Source organism: Bathycoccus prasinos, assembly GCF_002220235.1.
Source record: "Bathycoccus prasinos genomic : chromosome_5".
Classification (NCBI taxonomy): domain Eukaryota; kingdom Viridiplantae; phylum Chlorophyta; class Mamiellophyceae; order Mamiellales; family Bathycoccaceae; genus Bathycoccus; species Bathycoccus prasinos.
The window spans coordinates 612,937-624,843 of record NC_024004.1 but is presented as its reverse complement, the minus strand read 5'-3'; the positions used below and the strand labels follow the sequence as shown (position 1 = coordinate 624,843).

The 11,907-nt window shown below is 49.7% G+C and overlaps 7 protein-coding genes across 7 annotated transcripts; 4 read left to right on the top strand and 3 right to left on the bottom strand.

Annotated features, from left to right (window-relative positions):
* Positions 1-370: 370 nt before the first annotated feature.
* On the top strand, positions 371-2,188 carry Bathy05g03460 (unknown protein; the record flags this gene model as incomplete). Its single annotated transcript, XM_007513248.1, has 1 exon — positions 371-2,188. The coding sequence occupies one exon, from the start codon at positions 371-373 to the stop codon at positions 2,186-2,188; it is 1,818 nt and encodes a 605-aa protein (XP_007513310.1).
* Positions 2,189-2,265: 77 nt separating this feature from the next.
* Bathy05g03450 (predicted protein) lies at positions 2,266-2,697 on the bottom strand (the record flags this gene model as incomplete). Its single annotated transcript, XM_007512980.1, has 1 exon — positions 2,266-2,697. One exon carries the CDS (start codon positions 2,695-2,697, stop codon positions 2,266-2,268), a length of 432 nt encoding a protein of 143 aa, XP_007513042.1.
* Positions 2,698-2,945: 248 nt separating this feature from the next.
* Bathy05g03440 (predicted protein) lies at positions 2,946-5,417 on the bottom strand (the record flags this gene model as incomplete). Its single annotated transcript, XM_007513301.1, has 1 exon — positions 2,946-5,417. One exon carries the CDS (start codon positions 5,415-5,417, stop codon positions 2,946-2,948), a length of 2,472 nt encoding a protein of 823 aa, XP_007513363.1.
* A 1,000-nt stretch (positions 5,418-6,417) lies between these two features.
* Positions 6,418-7,080, top strand: Bathy05g03430 (GPR1/FUN34/yaaH family protein; the record flags this gene model as incomplete). Its single annotated transcript, XM_007512802.1, has 1 exon — positions 6,418-7,080. One exon carries the CDS (start codon positions 6,418-6,420, stop codon positions 7,078-7,080), a length of 663 nt encoding a protein of 220 aa, XP_007512864.1.
* A 220-nt stretch (positions 7,081-7,300) lies between these two features.
* Positions 7,301-8,032, top strand: Bathy05g03420 (predicted protein; the record flags this gene model as incomplete). Its single annotated transcript, XM_007513209.1, has 1 exon — positions 7,301-8,032. One exon carries the CDS (start codon positions 7,301-7,303, stop codon positions 8,030-8,032), a length of 732 nt encoding a protein of 243 aa, XP_007513271.1.
* A 316-nt stretch (positions 8,033-8,348) lies between these two features.
* Bathy05g03410 (predicted protein) lies at positions 8,349-10,622 on the top strand (the record flags this gene model as incomplete). Its single annotated transcript, XM_007512998.1, has 1 exon — positions 8,349-10,622. One exon carries the CDS (start codon positions 8,349-8,351, stop codon positions 10,620-10,622), a length of 2,274 nt encoding a protein of 757 aa, XP_007513060.1.
* Positions 10,623-10,725: 103 nt separating this feature from the next.
* Positions 10,726-11,827, bottom strand: Bathy05g03400 (the record flags this gene model as incomplete). Its single annotated transcript, XM_007513192.1, has 2 exons — positions 10,726-11,484; positions 11,591-11,827. 2 exons carry the CDS (start codon positions 11,825-11,827, stop codon positions 10,726-10,728), a joined length of 996 nt encoding a protein of 331 aa, XP_007513254.1.
* Positions 11,828-11,907: the final 80 nt, after the last annotated feature.

The following is an 11,907-nucleotide window of genomic DNA, read 5'->3' as shown; positions in this document are numbered from 1 at the left end:
CCGCGAGACGGGACGACGACAGAAGAGCATCATCGATCGTTTTCCAAATCTCCGTCTTTTCTGCGAATGAAGAACGACGATGATTTGGGCTTCATTTCTCCTGCTGTAAAGGTACTACTCATAGTTCGTTCATCACATCATCGGGGGGGAACAAAAGATATGAATTTGCTTTCCCGAATACCTGTTTTGTTTACTGACATCTCTCTCTGTTCTTTTCGCATAAACATAAACGCAGAACGTGGCGAAAGACTCCCCTTATGAGGCAAGCGTGACTTTATCCGGTCGACGAAAAAAATCGACGACGACCGTCGTCGCGTTTGGACGTACAACTCCCGTGATGATGAGGAAGAATGAACAGCCAAAGGGAAAAATGGGTGTCGCTTCGCCAAACGTGTCGGCTTCGCCGCGAATGAAAACAACATCGTCTCCTTCACCGGCGAATACTACTACTAATAATAATAGCACTGCGACGACGATAAAACGAGATTCGATGGAATACGTCAGTCCGAAGTACACGAATAAGTACGCGCGGGAGCACTCTTGCGTGTCGAGAGTTATAACCGCCGCCTCGGAGAGTACGAAACCGGCGGCGTCGCCGAGAGTAAAACGAGCGATGGAGTACGCGAGGCACAGAATGATGGAGACGAACAAGGCAACGACGAGCGTCGGTTGTAGTACGAGCGAACGCGTGGCTAGGATATTAGCGGCGGCGAAGGCGAAAGTACATTGTAATACTATTGACGTTGGCGGAGTAGTAGTTCCTCCCGCGGTGGCGAGCCGAGAAGAAGACGAGGAAAAAGAAGAAAAAGAAGAGAAGAAGAAGCCGCATGTTGCAGAAAAGGATGTCGTCGTCGTCGTCGCACCGCCGCCAAAGCCGAAACCATTGGAAATGGTAGCAGTAGTAGAAAACGAAGGAAAGAGAGTCGAAGAAGTCGAAGAAGTAGGAGTAGAGATGAGAGCGCGAGAGGAGGAACAGAAGGAGAAAGACGAAGCAGTCGTTGCGCCAATTCCAGCGCCACCGCCTCCACCGTCCGCGGTAGCCAGAGCGGTTGCGTTCAAGTCGCTCGGTTCCAAGAAGGAGTCTTTTAAATCACTTCCAAATGCAAATCAATCGGTGTTTTGGTTGAAGAAGTGCAACGTGGCGCTCGCGCGAGGCGACGAGGAGGCTGCGTGTTTGGCCTTACGCACAGGTATTTCGAGAAAGGCGCAACCGACGGAGGAATTATCAGAGAAGTTGAAAGAGTTGGTGACGATGAAAATGAACGAAGCGATAGAGGCATCGGAGAAGATCGAGGAAGCAGAAGAAGTAGAAGTGAAGACGCCGAAAGAGGAAGAAAGTACGAGAGAAACTGTGAATGACGCTTCTGTCGCGCCTCGCTCGGCCTCGTCCTCGGAAGAGTTTGAGTTCAAAACCATCCAAAAAGTAGATACGGCTGATTTTGCGCAAGCAGCCATCGAACACGAAAACAAGTTGATTGTTTCCGAAGCGATGGCGATGATTGTTCGTGAGTCGCCCAAGTCGCCCACGACTGAAGTACCGAGACGCCAGTCCATGGATAATAGTAGAAGTCAAAGGACGCTGGAGTACGAAGGCGTGACGCCACCTCTGCCATCGATAGCGACGACGCCAGATCCATCAGCTACTGCGACTAATCAAACCGACGAAGAGTTTGCGTTCCGCGTGTCTCCTGCATCTCAAGACGCTCCAGAAGAGTTTCGCGACCAACCAGCGCCGGCGCCCTCCTCCTCCTCTCCACCAACCGCGTCGCCGTTGTCTATTTTCGCAAAGCTCATGGGCAAGATTATCACCGATACGCTCGAACTCACGGATGAAGCTGCCAAGAAAGCAGCTGCCGCCGCGCAGTCCCCACCACAAATTACACCCTCGACGTCCTCTCCTGAACCGTACGTCTCGCCAGCCGTGATGGTTTCCACTCATATTTCTCCTCGCTCGCCTGTTCGAAGGCAGCACTCTCTCGATATGAAGAAATTTTACGAGCGAGGAGAAGAAGAAGTAGAAGAGGAAGTCAAAGCAGCCATGGAGAGCACGCCGCAACCGGAACTTTCCCCGTCGAAAACACCGTGGTCGAAACTCAAGAAAGTAAAAGACGTCAAGTCGGAGAGAAAAAGTACGATCAAAAAGAAAAAGAAGTCGTCGACGCCGCGGCGTCCAAAGCTCGACCGATGACAGAAGCGCTCAACACGGAGTAGAAATAAACACAGATAAAACAGAATACCATTAAAACGCAACCCACATCATCTCACTCATGCGTTCAGCTGTACCTCCAACAACTCGTCCTCGTCCACGGTGGTAATCTTCACGCCTTCCCCGACCGGTTCCGCGCAGCACAACAAGACGAACCCTTGCTCCAAGACGTCGTCGGATAACATCGCGTTCGCTTGCTCGACTTCTCCGGTCACTTTTTTCGCCGGACACATCATGCAAACGCCCATTTTGCAGTCGTGTCGTAAATCAATCCCGGCGTCTAAACCGGCGTCCAGGATGGTTTCCCCGTCTTGCACTTCCACCGTGTAATCTTTTCCTTCGTGGTTGATGACGACGGTCGCGTGCGGGTGAAGGTGTGCTCCTCTTTGATGATGAATGGTCGATGTTTTCGACGAGCTATGTTTGGAGGACGCTACATGGAAAGATGACGATGCGACTGCGGAATGGCATCGGTGTGAGAGAGAAAACATTTTTAAATATGTGTGTCTCGTGACGTGCCGCGACAAAGATATACCAAAGCGACTGCTATTGAATGTGTTGAAGGTGTTGAAGGTGTTTTGTCTTCTCTTCAAGGAATGAGGCACTGGACTTTAGAGGGACGAGGGTGACGATGTGATGCCTTTTTGGATAAAGATTTTTTGTGTGTGAAAGATGAGATCCTTTTACTCCTAGTTTTCATCGCTAAAATTATTAGTATTCTATTTTAAAGTAAAACTAATCAATCGTGAAGCATCATGTCGTCTTCTAAACCGACTCTCGGGGACGCCACGGGGGTATTATTTCTGCTACTGTTGCTCGTACTCAGAACGCGAACTTTCGCAGGCGGGGTCGCGTTCGCGAGAGAAGGCCCCGGGGTTTTCTTGGCGGCTCTTTTCAACGTTTTCGCTCGCGCGGTTAACCGCGCGGTGGCTTTTTTCAAAGCCGTTTCGACTTCCATGGTGTGCCTGATTGTTTCGATGTGCGCCCAGGTGGTTTGAGTGCCTCGTCGGATGAATCGGTGCATGTCTTGTTCGCTCGGTTGGGCGCCGATGGAGCAATAGTCTTTGAACGTGAGCGATGGGAGGACGGTGATGTGGCCTTGGAAGTCTTGGACTAAGATGCCTTGCAACGTTCGCAAGATTCGAAGGTTCAGTAAATCGACTTCGAGAAGTTTCTGGATGGAGTATTTGATGTTCAAGAGAAGGAAGTTGGCCACGCGGAGAAGTTTCGTTACCGCGGCGCGGCGATTTTTACCTCGTTCGGCGTAGGTGGATCTTCGTCGACCGTGCGACTCTTCGGCGAGGTGCAAGACAAAGTTCAAGTGTGGGTTCACTTGGGAGACGATGAAGTTGTTGCAGTTGAACAGTTCGGTTAAGCGCGCGGCCGGAATGTCTTGAGTGATGGTTCCGTCGAACGAGGAAACGCCCGGAGGATGAAACGATTCCAAGCTGCCGTCGGAGGCTTTGCAAAGAATGGGCGATGGACGCATGAGTCCCGGTAAAGCGCACGAGGCGCACACGGCGGTTCGCACTAACGCCCGAGGAGACGTCACGTGGTTCAAAACGAAACCATGCCCGGAACCGACGCTGACTTGAATGCTCACGTGTCGCTTTGAAATCGCGTAGGCTTCCTCGAACGTGATGTCGCCGAAATACTTCTTGGTCGTGTTTCCAAAGTCAACCTCGGACATTAAGACGCCATGTTGGAGGAAGTGCGCGATCATTTTCCACACCGGCGGGAACCATCGAACGCCGTGTCGAACGCTAATATCGTCCTTAATCGTGCCCAATAGATCCTCCTCGGAAAGCATGGAAATGAACGCCGCCACTATAGATCCGCCGGACGTCCCGGAAACCACCAAAGGGCACAAACCTTCCTCTAACAAACACCGAATGACGCCAAAATGGTACATGGCTAACGCGCCGCCACCAGAGAGACACAATCCCGTCCTTCCTAAACTTCTGTGCGCCTCGCGGACGAGTTTTAACGTATCCACGACATCTTCATCTTCGCAATACTCGTCCGAGGAGATGAACTCAATCGCGCGCACAGTTTCATCTTTAAACCGCGTGGCGAGTAACTTTGTGCCAACTCGCGAGTGTTGCAACTTCATCAATCTATCTAATCCAGCAAAATTTCTGTGTAAAACCGTTCGCAACGCTAAACCAATCGCGTTTACGTCTTTCCTTTCCCTCGCCGCAATCATAGTCTCCGCGTATCCTCTCACCAACGCGTAATCGTACGCGTCCGACGTTTCGTCCCTTTTCCAATCATTACCACCTTCACCGGTGTCCACCGGTAATGCATCCAGCTGCAAAGCGATGTCTAGCCACTCCTTGTAATCCTTCGCCACACGTAATTTTTCAATCAACTGTACGCGATTGGTTGTGGCCTTCGTCTTGCTCCCGGCCGCGTTGACTAACAACGACGACTTTTCCAATCGACTCACAAAAAACCACTTTAAACTCAACACTCGATTTGCAAACACGATCAAATGCACGCCACCTAATAATATCAAGTTCAACGTCAAACTAAACAACTCCATCCCGATTAATGCGAACGCCAACACGTGCGCGAAAATGTTCGGGAACAGCGGCGGCGCCACGGCGGATCCAATAATCGCCGATATCGCAATCACAACTTTACTCGTCAACCATCTCCCTAACTCTTTCCACGCTAAATAGAGCACGAACAACCAAAACAGAACGAGAATTAACGCGGCAAACGTAAACGCGACTAAAAATAAAGTCACTTTTCTATTCTCTCTCGTCCAGTTCGTTTTATACAACTCGTATCCCAAGTTCAATCGAGACTGCATCGATTGCGACATTCTCGCGATCAATCGAGAGGCGTTCTCCGAGCTCGTGCTTAACAACGTCGTCATCCTCATTCGAACGTCCTCGATCAACTCCTTCGACGCCTCAAACGCCAGATCCGGTAAGTCCGGTAAGTCAATCGTCGATATCGATTTTTTCAAGTATTTCAGCAAATGGTTGCTCGAATTTTCTCGTTTCATGTTCGTTTTAGAACTTGTCGTCGTCGTTTCCGTCCTCCTCTCTTCTTCCAATTCTCGTTGATCCTCCTCCTCGATCATCGCGTCGTCGTCGTCGTCTTCTCGACCACGCGCGGCGTCCTCCTCCTTTTCTTTGTCTGAATCTTCCTCCTCGTCTTCATCGTCGATCGCGTTCCACGACGATTCATTTCTCTTCATTGTTTTCGGGAGACCGTTATCTGTTTTTTCTCGTCTCGGGATTTGATGACGATCGAAAGGTTGTGTTATTTACGTTTCGTGCGCGCGTGTGTTTACTAACCGCGTTTCGCCCCTCGAGTCAAAGACCTCCCTCTCAAATCTCTCTCTCTTTATCTCTCTCTCTCTCTCGGCGCAGAAGTGTCTCCTCGTTTCCGATGATGATAAAGAAGACGACGGGTTACTAAAAAGTGAAGAACGACACAAAAGGACGGAAAAGTAGTAAGCGAAAATTTTTAACCAAAAAATAACAAAAAAAAGCAAAAAATACGCGACAAAAAAAAAGCGGTTACCCTCTCTCAGTAACACTACAAAACACACACGTGCGCATACATAAAAGAGAAGCAGGTGTGTTTTGCTCTATCTGATATCTTCGAGCGATGATGGGCGCGCGTTCGATCAGATCTGATGAGAACGTTTCTGAAGACCACGCGCGAGAGTGATCATGTGATAAAGTCTCTTCTCTCGTTTTTTGCTCGGTTCTGGGGGTCTTTCTCTCTGTTTTTTTTTGTATCTCTCTCTCTTTTTTGCGTCGCGCGCGCGCGCGCTGTGTCTCTCTTTCTCTTCTTCTTTCGCCGACGACAACGCACCAGGGTGGAGAAGAAGATTTCGGCGATGCTTTGGACGATGATGATGAAAATCCCGAGAGTGCTCTGAACGTATGCGTTGATGTACAAAAAGATCGTTGTTCCGATCTGAGTCCTGGACAGACGCGTTTCTTTTTGTATCTACTCTGAACAAAGCTTGCGTGGGAAAGAAAAGAAAAGAGAGAGAGAGGATAGATTTTCGTTGGCGATGATGATGAGAAATACTTAACAAGATTGTTTCCTCTTACTGAAATCAACGTGATTGATTAGTAGTAATCTGAGCCAAACGATATATAAGTCTCGTTTACTAATACTTACTCTGCTACTACTACTGACCCGTTTATCTTCTTTACCTTTCTCTCTCTTCAGATACAAAGATGTCATCGAGTTATCGTCCGATTGCAAACGCGACTCCACTCGGTCTCCTCGCGTTTGGTACAACAACTGCTATTCTGTCCGCAGGTTTATGCACCATCGCCGAAAAAGATCGAAACGCGGCGTTGACCGTAGGCTTTGCGTTTGGTTTCGGCGGCGTCGTACAATTTCTCGCCGGTATCATCGAGTTTGTCCGAAACAACGAGTTTTCGGCAACTGCGTTTTGCGTATACGGCGGGTTTTGGCTCTCCTACGGCGTTTGGAAGATTATGGAAACGACCGGTGTGTTTGTTCCAGACGCAAACACGTTGTCCTACTACTCAGCCGCGTGGGCCGTGGTCACGTTCATCTTACTCATTCAAACGTTTAAAATCAACATGGCCATCGCGTTGCTCTTTGCGAACCTCACCTTCTTCTTCGTCCTCCTCTCCGCGGCGGAACAAACGAGTTCAGACTCGTTCCTCATGAAGTTTACCGGTGGCTGGGGCATCTGGACCGCCCTCTCGGCGGTCTACGCCGCCGCCGGTGAGCTCACCAACACCACGTACGAAAAAGAAGTCGTACCGATGGGGAACTTCGGCGAGGTCGATTACGGCATCGCCAGTCCCGGCAAAGGCGAGTCCGTGGTGAAGAAAACGGAAGCGCCGACTGGGAACATCGCCTGAAGATGCGCCGGCGCGGGGCGATTTTCTGTTCCGAAAACCTTGCCGTTTTCCTGGAGAATCGTTTGAGAAAGAGAGAGAGACACACATATACGCTTGCGTATTTTTTTAATCCAAACCATCTTAATACACAAAATCTTATTTTATCCACATTTTACCACACTTTCACATTGCACACGCACACGAACAAAACATCGTAACAAAAATGCTCCGCGCGGCGACCATGCACGCACCGGTGACCTCCACTTCCTTCTCCTCTCGCCGTTGTTCGGCGGCGCAATCCTCCGCTTCGTCGTTCCCGGCGGCGAGAACACGATTCTCGATTGGAAAAAATCGATCGAATCGTAACACCAACAAAAGAAACAGCAACAACAACAACAAGAGAGGATCGTTACAAGTTTCCGCGTCAATCTTCGGCGTCGGCGCGCCGGAGGCGTTAGTCATCGGCGTCGTCGCTTTAGTCGTGTTTGGTCCGAAAGGTTTAGCCGATTTGGCCAAAGGTTTAGGAGAAACGTTGAGAGCGTTCAAACCTACGATTCAAGAGCTCCAACAAGTCTCGCAAGAGTTTCAAGAGACGTTGTCGAACGAAGTTGGGATCGACGACATCTCGAAACCGTTAGCGCCGCAAAAGAGAGTCACACCGCCGCCAATTAGAGAAGTTAACGTGGAAGATGAAGAGAGGATTAAGGAGATGAACGCGAGCGTGCAGTTTGAGATGACGGAGCAAGCGAAGGCGAGTCAAGCGATGGCGGAGGCGAACGACGCCGTGAGCGAAGATATGATCGAGGCGTCGAAGCGAGCCGCGTGGGGTGGTGCCGTCCCCGGAGAATTGAGCGCGGAAGAACCACAGTTTGTCGCAGAGGTTGCCGAGACGGCGGCGCCGGCGGAAGAGCCGGTGATGCGGGTGATGGATTACACCCAACCGGCGGCGCCGGCGGAGGAGGAAGAGAAATAAAGAGAGCGAAAGAGAGGCGTTTATTCTCGTTATATATTTATATACTATATTAATCACCGCGTGTTATCAATTTTGAATGTATAGAGAGTGCATTTCACCAGTTTCACGTTAGTTATCACTTCCACGCGTTCATTCCCTTTGGTAAGGTAAGGGTACCTTTCGTTTCTTTCGTTTCTTAAAAGGTCAACCCAACGACCTCTTTCCCTCAAATATTCTCTCTCTCTCTCTCTGCTTCTCACACGCTCACGCGGAGAGAGAAAGAGGCTGACATACACACACACACACACACACACACACACAAAGGCAGACGTAAACAATGCCGTCGTCGCCGTCTCGTAAACACGTCGATCGACGAGGCCAAATCCAAATATCCACTCCCGGGGAAGAAAATTATTCCACCAAGAACACGAAAGACGACACCAACGACCACACTCACACCATCTTCCAAACCGCCCGCGAGACGCCAAACAACGGCTACAAATCGGATTTCTCGGAGTATTCCGACTCCGACTCCGAGGAAGAGGACGAAGAAGTCCTCAACGACGACGTCGATGCCATCGCGAGAAGAGATTCGAGAGATGAAATCGCCAGACTGTTTCAGCTGACGGTACGAATGAGCACGCAAATCGTCAGCTCGACGCACCGAAGAAAATTGAGACAATATCGGAATTGCTTCACCGGGAGAGTGGCGGTGCAATGGATGCTGGCGAATAAGATTCGAAGCAACTTGAAGGAGTGCGTAGAGTTAGGGAACCACATGGTGAAGCTCAACATGATTGTGCCTTTGAAACGCAAGGGCGGGTTCGCGAATAGGAGTTTCTTGTATAGGTATAACTTCGTGGACGAGAAGAATACAAAGTTTTCCTCTTCCAATAATTTGTTGGCGAGAGATACGAATAGCGGTTTATCCACGCAAAGATTCGTGCAACTGAGCGTAGAGTTAGAGAAGATGACGGAAGAGATGAAGAATTTGGCGAGTCAAACGGAAAATACGAAGAGCGGAGTGAGGTTTTTAGCGCGAGAGACGGCGGCGAATATGGAGAGAGCGGAAAGGATTATTATGGCTATTCGGACTCAATTACATTGGGCGCGGTCTGCCGTCGTCGCTTTGGCGATTGGGGTGTTGCTGATGGTGTTTAATCAGAGGAAGATGTATATGAGCGCAGTCGCGAGTAGTGGTGGTTTCGGAGAGGCGTCTACGGATTCTACTTTTAAATTTGGCGTGTTGTCGATCATCGTGTCGAGGACGTTGGAAGTGACGGCGATTGTTGCGCTCTTTGCGGCGATTGTGAGTTTGTTCTTACAAGATGGAGGTGAAATGTTGTCGAATATGTTTATGGATTCGTCCGATTTGGAGAAGAGCAACGAAGAGACGAGTTTAAAGATGACGGGGTTGGACGACAATGTCGCTAAAGGAGGGAGATACGGAGGCAACGTCACGTCGCCATCATCTTCGGCAAATCCAAGCCTTCTCGAGCGCACGTCGAGCGTCATTTCCGTCGGTAACGTTAGTCGACGATTATCGTCGAAATTGCGCCGAAGCAGCATCGAGCCGCAACTCAGCGCGCGCGAGGAGATGCGAACTATGCCAGAAGACTACGCTTCGCCACCGCCGGGCGAAGATGACGTCAAGTCTTGGAAAGAAAATCAAAATGGAGACGTTGGTGTACGTTTATCTCCTCTGAATACGTTCCAACGACTCGTTGGAAATACCGTCTCCGAGCGACAAAAAGAAAGCGGAGACGTGCCGTTGCAAAGACCGTTTCACTTTGAATCGGAACTTTTTAGCGGCAAGTGCGTGTTTTTCATACGCAACGTTCCGTCAACGCCGGAAGAAGTGTTCAACGGGAAAGCGAGACAAATACAAATCTGTGTTCAAGGTAAATTCAAAGAACCCGTCCCAATTGACGATTTGGTGTTTGGCCAATTTATGGTTCGACCGATGGTTAATTTACCTTCGCGATGGTTACTGGCACTCGCCACGAGAGTGTGTCAATCGTTTGGCGCGAAATATACCATGATCTTATCCTCGCCATCCGATGCGCGACCATTCATTCGCGCGCCTTTAATATTAGCCGCCCAAACGATATGCGTTTCAAAACCAGGTGAAGAACCGGACGTCACCGGCGCGGCGATTGAAGATACGAATCTTTTAGAGTACATGCCGAACGATTTAAGCCACGCGGAAAGGCGAAAGTTCATTTTGAAATACCTCAAGCAAATCAAAAGCGCGCAATTGAAGAAAACTTCGTCCTCGGGTTCAACTGAACCGGCAGCAAAAGTGCCCGTTTTTGACACCGAGAACGTGTACACGTTTTGCTTCTGGCAGGCGCAGATTGACTTTTCAAAGTACATTTGCGATTTAGGTATCGCGCAGTTTAATTTATCCAAAATAGTCGACGGTCAACCATTGGCTGCGGGCTGCAAAACGCGCGATGGGAGGTTAGCCTTTCGATTCGAGATGTGGCACGCAAACATTGTCGAAGCGGCGAGGAGAGCGTTCGATTTCGCGCGACACGAGAAACTGGAGAAGGCGCTTAAGTATCAGGAAAAGAAACCGTTGGCGAGTCCTCAACCGTTGAACGGGTAAAGAGAGTATGTTTCCACGCACTTTTCGGTACGTACCGTGTATGTGTATTATATATATAACAAAAATTGTGTTTTTACAAAGAAGCGATTGAGTGCGTTTTCTTCTAATTTTCCAAGAGAAACGCCCCCGCTCCGTTATTCTCCATCTCCACGTCCACTCCATCACCCACCCCAACTCCGGCGACAACCAAACCCAACAAGAGTCTTCTCGCCAATCTTCTCGCCGTCTCTTGGCCGCTGCTCTTCTTCTTCGCCGTGCAATTCTTCTCCCCTCCGAAACAAAACACGCAAAAAATAATAATCCCGACGCCGATAACGAAGACCAACAATATCAACTTCATCTTCAAATTATTCCACCACATGCGATTCCTCAACGCCCTCCCTTGCTTGTGGAAATTATCCGCCTGAAACCTCAACGCCTCCGTCTTATCCACCAACACCTCAATCTTCTCCCCTCGATCCAAAACTTTCTCGATGTTATCCATCATGATTTCCTTCACCTCGCTGACTTGTTGCTGCACGGACGCGACTTTATTACTCCCGGTCTGCGCGCCGCCAACGCCATCACCACCGCCACCACTCAACTGCTCCATCGCCATCGTTTCTTCCATCTCTTTTTTCAGCGTAGGTCCAAACGTCCTGTCCAAACTGTGCGCGTTCACGCTCCCCTCGTTAATCGATCCGGCGAATTTTTGCGCGAAGACTGTTTTCACCTTCTCCAAGAACTGAAAAGGCATCTGCCTCCCGCAATCGTCGTCCGCGACGACGAGGTAGGTAAAACCGGAGTCCACCAAGTAGTTGAACGTGTGTCGGTCCGCGTTGTACGTGAACTTAGCGTCCGTGTGAGGGACTTTATCTAAAGCCTGTTACGTTTGAGTGAAAAGAGAATGAATACATTTTGTCAGTCCTTCGTTCCCCACAAGTGTCCGTTGCCGGTGGGAGATCTCGAAGAAGAAGAAGAAGAAGTACCTGCGTGGCGATGGTGGAAAAGTTCCCGGAATACGCGGTGTATTCCGCCAAAATAGTTTTCGTCGGGCCTTTGGTGACGGCGACGAAGGCGTAGATGAGCGGCATGCTTCGTGTGTGTGTGTGTAGTATCAGCGCAAAGTGCGGGAATATGTGGAGATTCGAAAGGCACCTTTTCTTTAAAGAGTTGATGACTGAAATACGAGCAAAAAGCGATTCGAAGAGCGCGGCGGTATGCATTCGGTGTGGTGGTATTACAACGCGCGCTCAGCAACTCTTCTCTCCAAAACACACTATTTGTTCTACGTGCTTGTTTATTC